Source organism: Oncorhynchus clarkii, chromosome 28 (assembly GCF_045791955.1).
Source record: "Oncorhynchus clarkii lewisi isolate Uvic-CL-2024 chromosome 28, UVic_Ocla_1.0, whole genome shotgun sequence".
NCBI classification, from domain to species: domain Eukaryota; kingdom Metazoa; phylum Chordata; class Actinopteri; order Salmoniformes; family Salmonidae; genus Oncorhynchus; species Oncorhynchus clarkii.
This window is the reverse complement of record NC_092174.1, coordinates 3,563,944-3,585,331: the sequence shown is the minus strand read 5'-3', so window position 1 is coordinate 3,585,331 and position 21,388 is coordinate 3,563,944. Positions and strand designations below refer to the sequence as shown.

Here is a 21,388-nt window from a genome sequence, read left to right as displayed (position 1 = left end):
GGGTGAACCATCTGTTCTTAGTTCTACATTTTTTGAATGGGGCATGCTTATTTACGATGGTGAGGAAAGCACTTTTAAAGAGCAACCAGGCATCCTCTACTTAAGGGATGAGGTCAATATCCTTCCAGGATACCCGGGCCAGGTTGATTAGAAAGGCCTGCTCGCTGAAGTGTTTTAGGGAGCGTTTGACAGTGATGAGGGATGGTCATTTGACCGCGGACCCATTACGCAGGCAATGAGGCAATGATCGCTGAGATCCTGGTTTAAGACAGCAGATGTGTATATAGAGGGCAAGTTAAGAGGGCAAGTTGGAGGGCAAGTTTAGAGGGCAAGTTGGTGGATATCTAAGAGGGTGGCCATGGCTACGGATTTAGGGTTGTACCTGGTAGGTTCCATGATAATCTATCTTAGATTGTAGGAAAGCCGGGGTGTTAAGCATGTCCCAGTTTAGGTAACCTAACAGTGCGAACTCTGAAGATAGATGGGGGGCAATCAATTCACATATGGTATCCAGGGCACAGCTGGGGGCTGAAGGGGGTCTATAACAAGCGGCAACGGTGAGAGACTTGTTTCTTGAAAGGTGGATTTTTAAAAGTAGAAGCTCGAATTGTTTGGGCACAGAGCTGGATAGTCTGCAGAGTTCATACTATCTCTGCAGTAGATTGCAACACCGGCCCCTTTAGCAGTTCAATCTTGTCGGAAAATGTAATAGATAGGGATGGAAATTTCAGGGTTTTTGGTGGTCTTCCTAAGCCAGGATTCAGACACGGCTAGGACATCCGGGTTGGCTGAGTGTGCTAAAGCAGTGAATAAAATAAACTTTGGGAGGCTTGTAATGTTAGCATGCATGAAACCAAGGCTTTTACAGTAACAGAAGTCAACAAATGAGGGCGCCTGGAGTGGAGCTAGGGGCTGCAGTGCCTGGGTTAACCTCTACATCACCAGAGGAAGAGGAGGAGTAGGATAAGGGTACAGCTAAAGGCTATAAGAACTGGTTGTCTAGTATAATATGTTTCTTGTTTTTTTTTATTAAAGGTGAAACGGTAGTTACTGGAAAGAAGATAAAGCTGCATGACCCCAGCTCAATCGTGTGACGAGTTGTTGGTTATTCAATGCTGCTGGATTCTTAATTTTTTGCTTTCACCCTTTTCTTCTCCATTTGTGGGTACGAGTCTCGAGAATATAGTATTTACATAACCAGAGCTTATGATTCATACATTTGCAGAATTGTATGCCAATGGCAAAACAAGCTTGTTTATGTTTCACCACAAATCAAATGAAATCATGGCTGGAGTAATTATTTATGTACAGTGCTTTGTACAAGTTCCCCCTTGGTGTTTTTCCTATTTTGTTGCATTACAACCTGTAATTGAAATTGATTTTTATTTGGATTTCATGTAATGGACATACATAAAACAGTCCAAATTGGTGAAGTGAAATGAAGAAAACTACTTAAAATAAAAAGCTGAAAAGTAGTGCGTGCATTTGTATTCACCCCCTTTGCTATGAAGAACCTAAATAAGATCTAATGCAACCAATTACCTTTAAAAGTCACATAATTAGTTAAATAAAGTCCACCTGTGTGCAATCTAAGTGTCACATGATCTCAGTATATATACACCTGTTCTGAAAGGCCCCAGAGTCTGCAACACAATTTAGCAAGGGGCCAAGCAAGCGGCATCATGAAGACCAAGGAGCTCTCCAAACAGGTCAGGGACAAAGTTGTGGAGAAGTACAGATCAGGGTTGGATTATAATAAAATATCAGAAACTGAACATCCCACATAGCACCATTAAACCCATTATTAAAAAATGGAAAGAATATGGCACCACAACAAACCTGCCAAGAAAGGGCCACCTACCAAAACTCACAGACCAGGCAAGGAGGGCATTAATCAGAGAGGCAACAAAGAAACCAAAAATAAGCAAAGACGTTTGGTGTTCACCAAAAGGCATGTGGGAGATTCCCCAAACATATGGAAGAAGGTACTATGGTCAGATGAGACTAAAATTGAGCTTTATGGCCATCAAGGAAAACGCTATGTCTGGCGCACACCCAACACCTATTTTTCATCGGCAATCGACCGGGAAACTGGTCAGAATTCAAGGAATGATGGAGGGCGCTAAATACAGGGAAATTCTTGAGGGAAACCTGTTTCAGTCCTCCAGAGATTTGGGACTGGGACGGAGGTTCACCTTCCAGCAGGACAATGACCCTAAGCATACTGCTAAAGCAACACTCAAGTGGTTTAAGGGGAAACATTTCAATGTCTTCAATGGCCTAGTCAAAGCCCAGACCTCAATCTAATTGAGAATCTGTGGTATGACTTAAAGATTGCTGTACTCCAGTGGAACCCATCCAACTTGAAGGAGCTGGAGCAGGTTTGCCTTGAAGAATGGGCGAAAATCCCAGTGGCAAGATGTGCCAAGCTTATAGACATACCCCAAGAGACTTGCAGCGGTAATTGCTGCAAAAGTATTGACTTTGGGGGGGGGGGGGTGAATAGTTATGCACGCTCAAGTTGTTTTCCTTGTTTGTGTCACAATAAAAAATGTTGCAGCTTCAAAGTGGTAGGGATGTTGTGTAAATCAAATTATACAAAATACAAAAAAAATACAAAAAATCTACTTAAATTCCAGGTTGTAAGGCAACAACAAAGGGAAAATTCCAAGGGGGATGAATATTTCCAAAAGCCACTGTAAATCTATATTAATATCATGCTACGTGCATTTATTACGTGCTGTAAAGTGCTACTGAAATGTAAATTTAAAAAAAATAAAAAAAACTCTACACACCTCCCAAAGAAGGCCCTTTAACAATGTGCAATTTATTTGTATTAAAATCGAATGAAATGCAAAAACAGAACATATACCATCATTAACAAATCATACAATTTTCACTTTAATCCAAAACTAAATACAAAGACGAGTAAAACCAATAACTCATAAAGCTAGATACAGATTATTGCTTAATTGAATTGACAAGCAATGTAATTCTTGATCAAACGTGGTAACCAACCATTAATTCCTAAATGCACACAGGCTTGCCACTGTGAAAATGAACTTGGTGTCTTGAATGGTGAACCTTATTATTTTACTGTATTGAGTGGCGCAGCGGTCTCAGTGCTAGAGGTGCCACTACAGACCCTGGTTTGATTCCAAGCTGTATCATAACAGGTCGTGATTGGGAGTTCCATAGGGCGGCGCACAATTGGCCCAGCGTCGTCCGGGTTCGGGTTTGGCCGGGGTAGGCAGTAATTGCAAATAAGAATTTGTTCTTAACTGACTTGCCAAGTTAAATAAAAGTTAAATAAAAAATAAAAGTGAAGACTATACTCTCTTTAGTGGGTATTCAATCCGATTGCGCTTTGTCGTCTACAGTATGCACCTTTTATAAAAAGCCAATGTTCCCATGTTCACGGAAACTGCAATCACGCACGGTAAGTGCTGTAAACTGTATTTCAGGCTCAATCGGAAATCACTTTAAAATGTTAAGCACACTATTACGCGGATCTACCACCGATCGCATTGAAATTCTTGATTACAGGTCCATGCATCAGCATACACTAATTATGAATGCAAGTTAAGAGCATTACATGCCAACACACATTCATTTTCAGAGGTTAACCTAATAAAAGGTTATCAAATATACATTTCAGTGTACAATCTACATCCTACCCATGTTATTTCCATGTTGATATGTACACACAACTGGGATCTGTAATAGTTTGAGGAAGCATGTTTTATTGCCATTTTCATAGTATTGTCATGGTGAATGGAAATTGTGGTGGGAGTTATATTAATTCATGCTAACACAACTTCTGTTGGTTAACTACATTAAACGGTTCCCTCTGTGTTAGCTGTTTGTTTGTGCATTCACCATGATAAGAGCACAAACCCCATTAGTCTGCTTCTGCATAAAAAGCTTTGGGACGGTTCACTTTGAAAACATACCATGCAGATATTTTGATTAAAAGTATGAAACTTCCAGGTGGTGTAAAAGATACCAGTGTTGAACTCTAATATGAATTCATGGGAAATGTATTCTGCCATTTTTTTAAATGTGTGTATTGATACATTTTGCAAAGCCAAGTTGAAAGTTTACTAAGAAGCTTCCGGGCTAATGCCCTTCTACTTCCAAATGGTCAGTTGAGAAAACAAACGGTATAACACTTTCCAGTGATTGAAAACATGTGCTGTATACAATTTCTTCCTTTCCTATGATGAAGAGAGGGTAGTCATAAGAAGAAATCAAAAAACATTGTCATTGAGTTCCCAAAGTCATGCATTCAGACATATATAATTACCAACTGAAGTCGTGACATATGCAGGCACAGCTGTGTTGGTTATGTAGTCTATATTTCCCCCCTTGACAGCTGTCCGAAGGAGTTTGCTTAATATCAATAAAAAAAAATCTGAGTAATCTATTTATATTCAAGTGCCATCCTTAGAGCTCAACAGCCCTATAGCCACACTTGAAATTGGCACACACTGCCCATGCGGACTTCTCAGTCTTCAATTCTGAACTGATTTTGAAGCTTCTAACCATATCAGCAAGAGATACAAGAATAAGCACATCAGGAACTTATATCTGGCAACAAAAACAAAACAGTATGCACCCAGTTCTTAAAAATAATTGTTTGGAAGCTTGAGTGAAGAGGCGACGGGACATGAAGCAGGTGTGTAGAGGGTGATAGGCTGAGGAATACAGAGCTCTCATTGGAGGAATAAAGAACGTGCAGTGGTCGTAAGTCTTCCCCGTGGTTAGATGGGGCAGCTGCTGTGAGCACTTGCGTACCTTTAGACGCAGTCACTCAGGGTTGTGAATCTTCAAATGGGGTTTCACCTCCCAGGATGACCACTGGTACTTCTCAAAAACAAAACAAAGCATATTATAAGCAAACAAACACCACTTATATTATGACCTACATAATTAACCAAACCAGAAATTAATGTCTTTTCATGTCAACATTCACAAAATGACATTTTGACAATAGTCATTCAAATGTTATATTTACACATACACTCAGCAGCCAGTTTATTAAGTACACCCATCTAGTACCAGGTCAGAAAACCCTTCTCCTCCAGAATAGCCTGAATTCTTCAGGGCATGGACACATTGCTCAATTGGTATCAAGGGACCTAACATGTGCCAGAAAAACATTTCCAACACCATTATACCACTGCCAGCAGCATGTACCGTTGACACCAGGCTTAATGGGGTTATGGATTTATGTTGCTTACGCCAAATCCTGACTCAACATGAAACAGGAACTTGTCAAACCAGGCAATGTTTTTCCACTCAATTGTCCAGTGTTGGTGATCGCATGCCCACTATGGCAGATTATGGTTTTTAGCTGATAGGAGTGGAACCTGGTGTGGTCATCTGCTGCAACAGCCCATCCGTGACAAGGACCGGCGAGTTGTGCGTTCCGAGATGCCGTTCTGCGCCATTTGTGTAGATGAAGATACAGGTTTAAGAATTATTTTTAAGCCTTGCAGACAATTGAGATATGGACTGTGTATGTGTGCCATTCAGAGGGTGAATGGGCAAGACAAAAGATTTAAGTGCCTTTAAATGGGGGATATGGTAGTAGGTGCCAGGCGCACAAGTTGAGTGTGTCAAGAACTGCAACACTGCTGTGTTTTTCACGCTCAAAAGTTTCCCACAAGATTGGTCCACTACCCAAAGGACATCCAGCCAACTTGACAACTGCTGAAATCTTGAGTTAACATGGGCCAGCATCCCAGTGGAACGTTTGACACCTTGTAGAGTCCATGCCCCGACGAATTGAGGCTGTTGAAGGCAAAGGTGGGGGTGTAACTCAATATTAGGAATTAGAAACATATATACAGTCAGATCCAAAATTCTTGGCATTCTTAAAATAAATACTTAACTATATTGTATATTATATTGCTATATTAAATGATATTATTTTTTGAAACAGCCTCCTGGCAGAGGCAACCAGGTTTTTGACTAAAATATCCTAGTACTGGATAAAGTTAATTACGCCGTTAACTTTAAGAGCCCCAGGACCAGTGAAAGCAAAATAGCCCCATAACATCAAAGATCCCCCACAATATTTTACAGTAAGTATGAGGTACTTTTCTGCATACGTATCTTTCTTTCAACACCAAACCCACCACTGGTGTGCATAGCCAAAGAGCTCCATTTTCATGTCATCCAACAAACGTAAACACCTGGAATTTGCTAAACAACACTGGCATAAATGCACACGTAGAAAAGTACCTCGTACATACTGTAAAATATAGTGGTGAATCTTTGATGTTATGGGGCTTATTTGCTTCCACTGGTCCAGGGGACCTTGTTAAGGTCAAGGGCATTTTATTTTACTTTACCCAGTACCAGGACATTTTAGTCTAAAACCTGGTTGCCTCTGCCAGGTAGGCTGAAACTTAGCCGCAGTGGATCTTCCACAAAAAAACAAACAAAAAAAAACAAGTACACATCAAAATCCAAAGAAATGGTCAATTGACTACAAAAAAAAAAAATCAACATTCTGCAATAAGTCTCTGGACTTGAACCCCATTGAAAATGGTTTGATTGAAGAGGGTAGTCCATAAGCGCAGACAAAGGATATCAATTATCTAGAAAAATTATGCGTCGAGGAATGGTCTTACGATCCTTCCTAATTTGTTTTTCAATCTCATAAAACCTTTTGTGAAAAGGTTATATCCTCTCAAAAGGTGATGGTGCCGGAGCATTAATAAGAATGTGTTCTTAACTGACTTGCCTAGTTAAACTTTCCGTTTTGAGATTTTGTTTTATTAACTTGAACAAAATCTTTGAGCAACTGTGGTGATATAAAATAATATAATTTCCCCATTTCTTTGCGAATACAATTTACACTGAGTGTACAAAACATTAGGAACAACTTCCTAATACTGAGTAGCACCCCCTTTTGCCCTTAGAACAGCCTCAATTTGTCGGGTCATGGTCTACAAGGTGTCGAAATCGTTCCACCGGGATGCTGGCCCATGTTGACTCCAATGATTCCCACAGTTGTGTCAAGTTGGCTGATGTCCTTTGGGTGGTGGACCATTCTTGATACACACGGGAAACGATTGAGCGTGACAAACCCAGAAGCGTTGCAGTTGACACTCAAACCAGTGCGCCTGGCACCTACTATTATACCCCCCCCCCCCCCCCCGTTCAAAGGCACTTAAATATTTTGCCTTGCCCATTCACCCTCTGATTGGCACATACACAATCCATGTCTCAACTGTCTCAAGGCATAACAATCCTTATGTAACCCATCTCCTCCCCTTCATCTACACTGATTGAAGTAGATTTAATAGATGACATCAATAAGGGATCATTGAAGTTGGAAGTCGGACGTTTACATACACCTTAGCCAAGTACATTTAAACTGTTTTCACAATTCTTGAAATGTAATTCTAGTAAAAATGACCTGTCTTAGGTCAATTTGGATCACCACTTTATTTTAAGAATGTGAAATGTCGGAATAATAGTAGAGAGAATTAATTATTTCAGCTTTTATTTCTTTCATCACATTCCCAGTGGGTCAGAAGTTTACATACACTCAAATAGTATTTGGTAGCATTGCCTTTAAATTGTTTAATTTGGGTCAAACATTTCAGGTAGCCTTCCACAAGCTTCCCACAATAAGTTGGGTGAATTTTGGCCCATTCCTCATGACAGAGCTGGTGTAACTGAGTCAGGTTTGTGGGCCTCCTTGCTTGCACATGCTTTTTCAGTTCTGCCCACAACATTTCTATAGGAATGAAGTCAGGGCTTTGTGATGGCCACTCCAATACCTGAACTTTGTTGTCCTTAAGCCATTTTGCCACAACTTTGGAAGTATGCTTGGGGTCATTGTTCATTTGGAATACCCATTTGCAACCAAGCTTTAACTTCCTGACTGATGTCTTGAGACTTTTATTGAAGCAACATATATCCACATAATATTCCATCCTCGTGATGCCATCTATTTTGTGAAGTGCACAACATGATGCTGCCACCCCTGTGCTTCACGATTGGGATGGTATTCTTCAGCTTGCAAGCATCCCCCTTTTTCCTCCAAACATACCAAATGGTCATTATGGACAAAGTTCTATTTTTGCAAAAACCTGAGGAAAATCCAATCAGGAAGTGCCCCTGTTTTTGAAACCTCTCTGTTGTTATGCATCCCTATTGTCCATTTAAAGGGATATCAACCAGATTCAACCAGATTCCTTTTTCTATGGCTTCCCTAAGGTGTCAACAGCCGTTAGACATAGTTTCAGGCTTTTATTTTGAAGAATGAGCGTGAACGACCACATTGCATAAGTGGAAAGGTGGGGGCTCTCAGAGTGAGTTGTGCGCAAAAGAGAAAGGCGGCCATTGTTACTCCCGGTCCTAGTGAAAAGCCAACTGTCGCGGTTGATATATTATCGAATAGATATTTGAAAAACACCATCAGGATTGATTATAAAAAACATTTGACATTTTTCTGTGGACATTATGGATATAATTTGGAATTTTTGTCTGCGTTGTCGTGACCGCTCTTTCCGGTGGATTCCTGGGCATAACGCGCCAAACTAACTGAGGTATTTGAAAAATATCTTTATGGAACAAAAGGAACATTTGCTGTCTAACTGGGAGTGAGTGAAAACATCCAAAGATCAAAGGTAAACCATTAATTTGATTGCTTTTCTGATTTTCGTAACCAAGTTACCTTATGCTAAGTGTACTTATTGTTTTGTTGAGCGATCGATCGATAAACTTACAAACGCTTGTATTGCTTTCGCTGTAAAGCATAATTCCAAATTCTGAGACGACAGGTGGATTAACAAAAGGCTAAACTGTGTTTTGCAATATTGCACTTGTGATTTCATGAATATGAATATTTTCTAGTAATTTTATTTGACTGTGGCGCTATGCTATTCAGCGTTGCTGATGACAATTATACCGGATACGGGATGGGTGGTTCAGAGAGGTTAAAGGCAGTCAACTTCGTGTATGTAAACTTCTGACCCACTGGAATTGTGATACAGTGAGTTATAAGTGAAATAATCTGTCTGTAAACAATTGTTGGACAAATTAGATATCCTAACCGACTTGCCAAAACTATAGTTTGTTAACAATACATTTTGGAGTGGTTGAAAAACGAGTTTTAATGACCCCAACATAAGTGTATGTAAACTTCCGACTTCAACTGTACATAACGGTTTTTAGGAAAAGTTTGTAAAACATGCACCTTACATCTGATCTTGAAACTGTCTGTAAAGCCAACTATCATCACCATCATTTTTATATGGTCTGTAATTGGTTTCTCTTGAAATTTAGTATCCATTTTTAGCATTATGAGATCCATAATGGTTGTGGATGTGATGGATATTGAATTATCATATCTTAGCTTCAGAAGCTTGTGCATTCACCACATTTTGTGCTTTTCTGAAATATATTCTTCATACTTTTAGTGACGCAATTGTTGATATCTTGAAAATGTGTTCTAGCTAAGATTATCTTGGAAAACGTATGCTGAAATTGATCTGATACATGGCAGTACAAGTTTTTTTAGATAGAAAGATAAGAGTGCTAATCAACAAACTGAATAGTCCTGGAGTGTCTTTTTCAAATGAGCCCCCCAAAATATACAGGCTTCATCCAGTGTCCAGAAAGTGGATTGGCAGTACAGGCAAATGCCTCATTTGCATTACAATATTTCAGATTATTTTTTTATACAAAAAAAAAAAAAACACTTATCTTTGGGTCTAACCTATTAGAGTGTGGTGCCTGGCTGTGTATACTATTAAGGCTAACTGTAATTATGCAGGTACTATGCCTTATGCTGTCTTCTTGAAAACACTCCAAATGACAAGATAGATTTCATGATTTCAGACAAACATCCATAACTGTTGTTTTTGCTCTCTAAAGTAATCATGGAAACGGCCATATTTTCTATATTATGGTTTTGGAATTCCTTGAGAACGGCCATGTTTTGACCTAAGACTTTTGCTAATATGTTCAAAAAGCTTGTCTATTTATACTGCAGCGCCAGCTGTGCCATCAGAGTCCCTGGGTTCGCGCCCAGGCTCTGTCGTAACCGGCCGCGACCGGGAGGTCCGTGGGGCGACGCACAATTGGCCTAGCGTCGCCCGGGTTAGGGAGGGCTTGGTCGGTAGGGGTGTCCTTGTCTAATCGCGCACCAGCGACTCCTGTGGCGGGCTGGGCGCAGTGTGCGCTAACCAAGGTGGCCAAGTGCACGGTGTTTCCTCCGGCGCATTGGTGCGGCTGGCTTCCGGGTTGGATGCACGCTGTGTTAAGAAGCAGTGCGGCTTGGTTGGTTGTGTATCGGAGGACGCATGACTTTCAACCTTCGTCTCTCCCGAGCCCGTACGGGAGTTGTAGCGATGAGACAAGATAGTAGCTACTACAACAATTGGATACCACGAAATTGGGGAGAAAAAGGGGTAAAATTTATTAAAAAAAACAAAAAAAAAGCTTGTCTATTTAATGTAGCATCCATACTGATTCATATTTGCTTTATTTCTCCAACATACCAATATTTTTGAAGTTCACTTTTTTCAATATACACTTATACACTCCCCCTAAAGGCGTCAGCATGCTTCAGTTTGGCCAGCCGAAGTCTACGAGGCAAACCGGACGAGTGTGCTCAAACTCCCTTAAAAAATACCTTCTCTTGAAAAATAAGCAGCAAATACTATTTGTCCATTTTGAGATGCCGTAGCCAGTATACAATTCCTAAAAATAGTCAGATTTAATCTAAGAAAGATTTCTTGAGTTGTCATTAAGTTTAACATTTTTACTGATGAGATCTTAGTCGTGCAATTCTACATCTAACTAAGATGGTTGGTGCAGTATTTCTCAATGAATAGGGGTGCATGAAAATGAGTCATCTCTCGTTGAATGATACATTTTATTGAAGAATCCCTACCGTTAACAAATCTCAGACCAAGGGGCATACATGTCAGCTCCCAAACTTCAGCTGGCCTTGAGAAAAGAAATGTACACCCCCCACAAACAACCGAGAAAAAAACTTATTGAAGTGCAAAATGCACATAAACGTCATCATGATATACACTACTGTTCAAAAGCTTGGGGTCACTTAGAAATTTCCTTGTTTTTGAAAGAAAAGCACAGTTTTTATCCATTATAATAACATCAAATTGATCAGACCGTAGTCTTTTTGAGTTCCTCTTGCCCATCTTAATCTTTTTATTGGCCAGTCGGAGAAATGGCTTTTCTTTGCAACTCTGCCTAGAAGGCCAGCATCCCTGAGTCGCCTCATCACTGTTGACATTGAGACCGGTGTTTAGCATGTACTATTCAATAAAGCTGCTAGTTGAGGACTTGTGAGGTGTCCGTTTCTCAAACTAGACATTAATGTACTTGTCCTCTTGCTCAGTTGTGCACCAGGGCCTCCCACTCTTTCTATTCTGGTTAGAGACAGTTTGCGCTGTTCTGTGAAGGGAGTAGTAGATGGCATTGTACGAGATCTTCAGTTTCTTGGCAATTTCTCGCATGGAATAGCCTTCATTTCTCAGAATGAAAATAGCCTGACGAGTTTCAGAAGCAAGTATTTGTTTCTGGCCATTTTGAGACTGTAATTGAACCCACAAATGCTGATGCTCCAGATACTCAACTAGTTTAAAGAAGGCCAGTTGTATTGCTTCTTTAACTTTATTAGCATACTGGTTATTGTTCAGAATTTCAGATGACTGATGTGCCCAAAGTAAACTGCCTGTTACTCAGGCCCAGAAGCTAGGATATGCATATACTTGGTAGCATTGGATAGAAAACACAAGTTTCTAAAGCTGTTAAAATAAATGTCTGTGAGTATAACATAACTAATATGGCAGGCAAAAACCAAAGGAAAATTAATTTTTGGGGGGTTGAAGTCACAGGCCATTTCAATGCTAGCCTATGGGAAATACAAATAGATAGGACCCAGATTGCAGTTCCTATGGCTTCCACTAGATGTAAACAGTCTTTCGAAAGGGTTTCAGGCTTGTTTTTTGAAAAATGAGTGAGTAGTTGTAGTTTTTCCAAGTTGTCTCATTATAAAAGTTGTCGTGTTGGCGCGTGAATGAGGTGTGCGCTCTTTGTTATTTATCTTCCCTATTGAACATACTATTCTCCGTCTGAAATATTATTGTTTATTTATTAGAGTACCTGAGGATTAATTAGAAACATCGTTTGACTTGTTTGGACAAACTTTACCGGTAACTTTTTGGATTTGTTTGTATGCATGTTGAACGAGTGGATTACTGAGATCCTTGGCGCCAACTAAACAGATTTCTTTGGATACAAAGAAGGACTTTATCGAACAAAACTACCATTCATTGTGTAGCTGGGACCCTTGGGATTGCAAACAGAGGAAGATTTACAAAGGTAAGTGATTTATTTAATTGCTGGTTGAAAAAGTATTTGATGTGGGGCGCTGTCCTCAGATAATCACATGGTATGCTTTCGCAGTAAAGCCTATTTGAAATCTGACAACGCGGTTGGATTAACAAGAAGTTAAGCTTTTAAATGATGTATGACACTTGTATTTTCATGAATGTTTAATATTACGATTTTTGTATTTTGAATTTTGCGCTCTGCAATTTCACTGGATGTTGTCGTAGGTGTCCCGCTAGCAGTTCATGCGCCCAAACAGGTTAAACAGCACAACAGTTTTCAGCTGTGCTAACATAATTACAAAAAATGTTTTCTAATGATCAATTAGCCTTTTAAAATGATAGACTTGGATTAGCTAACAATGTGCCACAGGAGTGATGGTTGCTGATAATGGGCCTCTGTACGCATATGTAGATATTCCATTTTTATTTTTAAAAAATCTGCCGTTTCCGGTTACAATAGTCATTTACAACATTAACAATGTCTACACTGTATTTTTCTGATCAATGTGATGTTATTTTAATGGACAAAAAAAACAGGTTTTTCTTTCAAAAACAAGGACATTTCTAAGTGACCCCAAACTTTTGAACAGCAGTGTATGCACAAACTCTTCCGGCTGGGAAGCATGCAGATGCCTTAAGGCAGTGGTATTCAAAGTCGGGGTGCGGGGGAACTGCAGTGGGGTCACCCCAAAAAAATCCAATAATAATTTGGGAACAAAACATTTAGAGTACAGATTGTATAGGACCATATACAAAAATTGAGAAAGATAATTAACTAAATACTATTTTAGAGAAATGTTTTACTTGTTTCTTTTAGTTTTGATAAGAGATGAAAATGCAACGAATTTAAGGTTATTTGTTGACGTAAAAATCGAAATGTACAGATTTTAAGGTTGTGTCATTAGATCTGGGGTCCCCGCTGAAAAAGTGAATACCACTGCCCTAAATGGTACTATAGACAAACATCAAAAAGGTCAATTTCTATTTTGTTTGTCCATTCTGTGAGAGATTAAAGTTGTGATTTTGCTTGAAAATGTAACATCCATAACGCTTGAATGTTATAAATGCTTATTTATAATGATATAAATAAATCCTACCTGTTATAGGCACCATTCTAAACACCAAAATACTATTTTGATTTTATTCAGTTACTCGCCTCATTAGTTTGAGTGGTAAAGACAGTATAGTTACCTGCTAAATAAGAGCCTTCTCCGGGTCATGTTTATCTTCCAACAGCTCCTCATCAGAGTCTACAAACGGAGCAAGCACAACACCAAAAAGTCAAATAGATCTAAGAAAATTACAAAACACACAGACATAGGAAATAGCGTAAATAAGCTGTGCAATAAATGGATTTGAAAATGACAATATCACCATGCGGTGACACATATCAGAGTATACGGATATGAGAAAAAAAAATATTCTGATGACACTTCATACTGTCTTGGACACCAGAGAGCTTCTTCAATATTTGTCATACCAGTCGTTGGTGCCAAAACAAAATTTCTCATTTATGTTGTTTAAAAGACACTTACTTATACACTGTGAATACCACAGAGATTAAACCCAGTTTAAACAGCTACAACATTCTCTATGGAAAACAATCCACAAACAGGCCTGTAAAATTTCAACTCAAACCTTAGATTCACACATTCTCACCTGCCACAGACTCGGGTGGGGAGTAGAACTGCCCATCTGAAAGTGGTCCTGGTTGCACGAAGGGGGTCCTTTCAGGGGCGTCCATTATAGAAAGAAATCCTGATGGGATGAAAACACAATGATGACACAAGTGTCACTGTAACATAGTATCACTTGTACAGTGCCTTCAGAAATTATTCACAAATCTTGACTTTCTCCCCATTTTGTTGTGTTATACCTTGTATAAAAATGTGTTGAGATTGTGTCACTGGCTTAAACACAATACACCCATAATGTCAAAGTGGAATTATGTTTATGAAATGTGTACAAATCAACTAAAAATTAAAAGCTGAAATGTCTTCAGCCAATAAGTAAGTATTCAATCCCTTTGTTATGGCAAGCCTAAATAAGTTCAGGAGTAAACAAACAGAATAGAGCTATGCACAGGCAGAATCCTAGAGGAAAATCTCATTCAGTCTGCTTTCCAACAGACAAATTCACCTTTCAGCAGGACAATAACCTAAAATACAAGGCCAAAAATACACTGGAGTTGCTTACCAAGACAACATTGAATGTTCCCGATTGGCCTAGTTACAGTTGACTTAAAATCATCTTGAAAAGCTATGGCAAGAATTTAAAAAGGCTGTCAAGAAATTTACCCAGAAATACTCACAGCTGCAATCACTGCCAAAGGTAATTCTAAAATGCATTGACTCAGGGGTGTGAATACCTATGTAAATTATATATTTCTGCAAGTAATGTACATTTCTTTAAACATGTTTTGTTATTATGGGGTACTGTGTGTAGATGGGTGAGAAAAAACAACGTAATCCATTTTGAATTCAGGCTGTAACACAAAATCCTTTGACCTCATGGCTTGGTTCTTGCTCTGACATGAACTGTCAACCGTGGAACCTTATACAGACACGGTTTGTGCCTTTCCAAATCATGTCCAATCAATTGAATTTACCACAGGTGGATGCCAATCAATTTGTATAAACATCAAGGATGATCAATGGAAACAGAATGCACCGGAGCTCAATTTCGAGTCTCAAAGCAAAGGGTCTGAATTACCTGTTTTCCGCTTTGTCATTATGGGGTATTTTGTGTAGATTGATGAGGAAAGAAATGTATTTAATACATTTTAAGGCTGTAACGTAACAAAATGTGGAAAAAGTGAAGGAGTCTGAATATTTTCCAGACGCACTGTATATACAGATGCGGTCATGTTTTGCTGAATGCGGTGAAGGAAAACACTGTGGCAGCAAGCACAATTGCACGTTTGTTTTTCAAAAAAGAGACCCACTACAATAATTTGAGCTTTTAACAATACAAATGACTCCAATCAAGACAAAAGGATATGTAACCCATTTGTCTTTTCATGTGTTTTTATATTACATTATGATTTAAAATCTGTATTTCTTCCGTTTCTGTAAACTGTGAGTATGAATCAAAATAAGTCAATTTAGAAGATTGTCTAGGGCGCCGTCCCAATTATCTCTTCCTCCCAAAGTGTGTACTTGTTCACTTTCCTTTCCCTTCATTTACTTATTTGTTGAAATATCTGGTGAAGACTCCCTCTAGCCCATACCTCCACCAATCCAATGCTTTTAGATTTGTGGGAAGTAGTGAACGGATGTACACCTCAGGAAAAAGGAGATATTATTGGGATGCACCCTAGGAGTGCAATGGGAGTTTCCCATACTCACTGTTCTCATCATCAGCCTCCTGAGGTAGAACCTTAAAGTCTAGTAGCCACGTCTCTATCCAGGCCAGGATGAAAGAGATGATGGGCAGCAGGTACCCAAAGGCCCCCTGGGAAAGGAGCTGTAACATGCACACACAAAACTAATTTGCTCTTAGTTCATATAGCAAAACACACATAAGCAAACATATGTTGTTACTTGCATACTGACAAGAACAGACACTAAACATGTACAGTGATTCCTCCTTTAAAAGTTGCGTCATACTGCGGCACACCCTGCGTGCTGCCGCAGCATTCTGTGGCACGTCATTTAATTGTCAGACATTTTTTCTGTTACTGCAAATTATTGCTAGTTTGACCACCAGAGGGCATCTTTGAGAAGCATTTGATAGTATTCCGTATTGGCATTACCAGAGAATTTAAAACCTTTTTTGTAATAACATAGTATATGGGATTGATTAAAAAAATTGCTTAATTCATTTGATTAATATTATGGTGTTCCTATTCAGAGAAAAAAATAAACCCTCAGGGTTTCCGTTAGGATGGAATGGAAAATATGGCGCTGTACAACGTGACGGTCGGGAGTAGGCTACAGGATGGAACATTTTTTGCCTTCAACTTTTCTCCAATATTTCTGTAAATCAGTGATATTTATTCCCATAGTAATTCATTATGGATCCATAAGTAAATAACATCTGCATTTTGAAAGAGTATTTTTTTATCATTATTTTATTAACAAAATGTGTTTATTTGGCTACTGTGCAGTCTACAATAGATACTGTAGTAAACATGGGAAAGTGCCTAATTTCTTACATAAGGGAGAACAGTCTGTACTACAGAATGCAGCCTGTTGGGGAGGAAGGAGTAGGCTGTCCTTGTAAATAAGAATTTGTTCTTAACTGATTCCATGTGTGTTATTTCATAGTTGTGATGTCTTCCCTATTATTCTACAATGTAGAAAATAGTACAAATATAGAAAAATCCTGGAATGAGTAGGTGTATCCAAACTTTTGACTGGTACCTGCTGGAATGGAAAATATGGCGCTGTACAACACGACGGTCGGCAGTAGAGTACTGGGCTATTTAGCTAAAGAATCCCTATGTCGTGCAGACGAGACCGGGGTTCAAATCGCCGATGGGGAGGAAGGAGTAGGCTTGTCTCAAGAGTCTCCATGCTTGTCTCAGAGCAACGCGAAACAGTGCTAAAATAGTTGTAGGCTTCTAACTTCAATATGCTCTTTAAATAAATAAGACCTACGCCACTTAACAGTATATCTACAAATATTATTTTCAATGATGTGACTCTCCGACAATAATTGCTCTTAAGAGGATTGGAGGACACTATATTAATATCTAAAGGGGCATTTGCCATTAGGTTTCTGGAGAACGCAGACATCACTTGCTTATATTCAGTCAACACATATCTTAAGAATATCGTGGAATATTGGAAAATTTTCATTTCTCCATGCTTGTCTCAGAGCAGTGCGAAATGGTGCTGAAATAGACACCCACAGCGGTGCCCACTCGGGCATCTCTTCGGTTACACATCCTTGGAAAGGCAGAACAGCATAACGGTCCGGGCGGCCCTTGCTGTGCCTGGTGAGCAGTTGGTCAAGTTCTGTTGTCAGAAGAGGAATGGAAATGTCAGTGTGAACCGAAGACCTGACGAAGCCATCACGTATGTTGACTCTGCCTGTCGGAGGAGGTGGAGTTCCAGAGCTCACTGGTGTGCCTGGCATTGATTATTCCTCGCCCTTTTCAACGCGCGAGTCAATGATTCCAATAACTCGTCTGACAAACAAAGAACATTGCGTCGTGCAAGCCCCGGCATGGATCAAGGCTGGCGAGACATTCAATAAACGTCATCTTCACAGACTAATCAACTATGGCCCTTGAGCAATTTGCTCAAAATTGCTACAGGAAAAAAAGAAGATCGAGAAGATTAACAAAAGCATAAAGATGTTGATGAAGAAATGGTGTTTTGAGTTAGAAATGTAACACTTTACAGTACTTAAGCATCAAATACATTGCAAGTTGAGGGACAGTAGCTGGGCTATAAAAAGTATATTGTCCTGCTAATAGGAAACATTTGCATGATGGGCTACATTCTTTATTGTAACCACAAATGTCACATAATTTGAATCTACCTTTCCAATTCGTTTTGGAGTTTGGGATTTACAAATGTGCGCTTTTAATTATTAGTTACATTGTTTTAGTTTGAAAGTGAAGTCTTTTTTAAATGCTAAGTGCTAGGATGCCACATTTTTGACCAGTTGCAATTGTAAGTAGGCCCCTTTAAAAAAAATCCTACTTCTATTAGGCTGTTAAGCTTCATAACTGGCCGAGGTAGGCTAAGTTATTTTATATAGTCTAGGCTCTGAAGAAATAGACAAGAGGGCTTCATTGAAGATTGTTGAAATGAATTGCTCGACTGTTTTCTCCATCTGTTGGTGTGCAACAATTGCACACCAACAAGTTTGCTATATTTTCAGCACCAGCCACTATTCACCTCCTATTGATTGCGCTGCGGTTGCGGCCAGTTTTTTAAATTGAACCTTTATTTAACTAGACAAGTCAGGTAAGAACCAGTTCTTATTTACAGTGACGGCCTACCCCGGCCAAACCCAGATGACGCTGGGCCAATTGTGCGCCCTATGGCACTCCCAATCACGGTCGGATGTGATACACCCTGAATTCGAACCAGGGACAGTAGAAAAAGCCTCTTGCACTGAGATGCAGTGCCTTTGACCACTGCACCACTCGGGACCAATCGCACACACATTTTTTTCCCCCAGAACATTAACCGTGTGTAGGTAGATGTGGAAAGGTAGATCCTAATGACTTGTTGCATGTTGGCTCAGCTATTAGACAATAATTTAGTTAAAAAGGTTGAATAGTCTATTGTTCAGCTAATAGCCCATCCTGCTATGCCTATGAAAAACTAATAATACTTTTTCCCCTTAGTGTTTTTAGCCACAATCAGCCCCAACCCCAATTAATAAATTTGGGCACAGTTGATAGCGTACTGGACTTCGGGCTAGAATGTTGAGGGTTCGAAACCTGCTCCCTGCTTGTTTCATTACATTATTATGCAGGTCTCAGAGGAAATAGCCTGGATTGTTACTCCAATATCATTCCTCGCTTCCTCCAATGCGTCATTCAGCACACTTGTGGGCGTGCTGGCAGGATGTACTGTTTTTTTATTCTGTATATATGAATTACAAATCAGCCTTTACTTAAAAGATGTGAGCTTACGCTTAGAGGTACCCAGCGTCACGGCTTCATTGCTCCAGACCACCACAAGGGGGAGTTAGGGCACTCATTATGCATTTGGGTCCCAAGGTTTTTATATGACTATTCATATTAATGAGGAATTTCACGCGAGCCACCCGTCCCTGGTGAATTTCTTCAGCAAAGATGGCTGACATTACGGGGGAAGCAGATGTAAGTAGTCATAACAAGTTAAGCAAAACATTTACAATTAAGCGGAATATGGTAGTTAATGTAGAGACAAACGATTGTGCATATTTTTTTTGTCAAAGTTAATTTACAAAAATCGCTATTTAGCAAGTATTTTTTTTGTTGGTGTCATATCTAATACCAGGTGTATCAAACTCCATTCTTTGAATGATGCTGTGTCTGCATGTATATATTACAATTATACACTTCAACAGTGTTTACCGCTCCTGGGACGTCAATGATTACACAGTGTAACTATGAAATAGACTAGAAACATGATTTAACCAGTTGCGACGAGCAAACCCGTATCCGGGAGCGTAATCATAGCCTCAAATGCATTAGCATAACGCAACGGACATAAATACCCCTAGAAACTTTTCCTATTCATGAAAATCGCAAATGAAATGAAATAAATATATTCAAACACAAGCTTAGCCTTTTGTTAACAACACTGTCATCTCAGATTTATTTCCAAAATATGCGTTACAGCCAACGCTAGACAAGCATTTGTGTAAGTTTATCATGGCATAACGCTATGCTAGGCTCTGCTGGCAGCAGGCAACATTTTCACGAAAATAAGAAAAGCAACCAAATTAAATAATTTACCTTTGAAGAACTTCGGACGCTTTCACTCAGGAGACTCCCAGTTAGATAGCAAGTGTTCCTTTTTTCCAAAAATATTATTTTTGTAGGCGAAAAAGCTCCCGTTTCTTCACCATGCTTGGCTGAGAAATCGACCGAAAAATACTACAACTATAATGCCAAACTTTTTTCAAAATTAGCTACATAATATCGACAGAAACACGGCAAACGTTGTTTAGGATCCATCCTCAAGGTGTTTTTAACAAATATATTCGATAATATATCCGTCGAGGCAGTTGGTTTCTCATAAGAAGCGATTGGAAAAATGGCTACCTCAGTATTTTAAGGTTTTCTGCAGGAGACACCATGTGACCACATGCCATATATGGTCCCATACAGCCATTCTTCAAGGGAAATGCCTAAAAAGACGTCACAATGCTGTAGACACCTTGGGGAAAACGTGGAAAACGTAAGATCATTCGTAGCTCATTCACAGCCATATAAGGAGTCATTGGCATGAGGCGGTTTCAAAAAATGCGGCAATGGTTGGATTTTTATCTGGGTTTCGCCTGTAACATCAGTTCTGTGGCACTCACAGACAATATCTTTGCAGTTTTGGAAACATCAGTGTCTTCTTTCCAAAGCTGTCAATTATATGCATAGTCAAGCATCTTTAAAACGGGAACGTTTTTCATCCAAAAATTAAAATAGCGCCCCCTAAATCCAACTGGCTAAAGGAGGAACCACTGTACCAACACCAAGTCCTACAGTAATGCTTACATTATTCGATTCACAATCCAAACATGAAAAATAAAAAACATCTTATCACCCTTCAACTATGTCAGAGAGAAGATGCATATCCCTCCTATTGTATTCAAATTATGAATTATATTTTCATTCCTCTTGTTAAAATTATATCAGACATACTTTAATAAAAGCATACCTTTGATAAAATGACTTTTGCGATCAGGAAAGCACTTGTGGTTGCTGTGGTTATCTGTGATGGAAAGACCGATCAGAAAACAGTTACTACTTGTAGTTGGCATTAAATACATTACATCAGTAAAAATGAAATCATGAAAAGAAAATGTCACTGCATCATAAGTGAACTATTGAAGAAAAAAAACAAGACAGGAAATGTGTTGCCATGCAATTACTGTCTATTCGATTCATTGCTCGACTGAAAACAGGCACAATGAACATGTAAAACAGGACCTGCACAGGGGAAACAGCACCCTCTAGAGTAGCAAATGTGAAAATGTGTTTGAGTCATAGGATGGTTCACCTACCGCTATGGCCCACCAGTGACGTAGTTTACAAACAGCATAGGCCAAGATTAGGGCTGCAAACCGTAACACAGCCAGGAGCTAGGGAATATTCAGTTGCAATTTACGTCATCATTTCTGCCTGATCTGGATAACAAATGAGCACTGTACTCTGAGCAAAGATGCAGCATAATGGACTTACAAATATGTCGAAGAATGAGGCGTGGTAGTCATAGTGTAAGACCTCCTTATCGAGCCGCGTCTCGATTCCTCCATTCACCTATGAAGACAAAAACAATAAAAATAAATGGATTTGACAGATAGGACAGATGCAAAATAACCAAATCTGT

General features: G+C 39.3%; 1 protein-coding gene across 5 annotated transcripts in view; it reads right to left on the bottom strand.

Annotated features, from left to right (window-relative positions):
- Window positions 1-2,807: 2,807 nt before the first annotated feature.
- LOC139387433 (STARD3 N-terminal like) overlaps window positions 2,808-21,388 on the bottom strand; it is a 37,919-nt gene continuing 19,338 nt past the window's right edge. Inside the window, exons 3-10 of one of the 5 annotated variants that reach the window (XR_011629163.1) lie at window positions 21,241-21,318; window positions 21,063-21,140; window positions 20,717-20,770; window positions 15,737-15,854; window positions 14,049-14,147; window positions 13,581-13,639; window positions 10,922-10,977; window positions 2,808-5,444 (exon numbers count right to left, since the gene is read on the bottom strand). Coding sequence is in view for 2 of the 5 variants with exons in the window: in XM_071133593.1 (XP_070989694.1) it covers window positions 13,584-13,639; window positions 14,049-14,147; window positions 15,737-15,854; window positions 20,717-20,770; window positions 21,063-21,140; window positions 21,241-21,318 (483 nt within the window). In the remaining 3 variants the exon portion in view is untranslated. The remainder of the gene's footprint in view (window positions 5,445-10,921; window positions 10,978-13,580; window positions 13,640-14,048; window positions 14,148-15,736; window positions 15,855-20,716; window positions 20,771-21,062; window positions 21,141-21,240; window positions 21,319-21,388) is intronic. The other 4 variants (XR_011629162.1, XR_011629164.1, XM_071133593.1 and 1 more) reach the window with 4 other exon arrangements.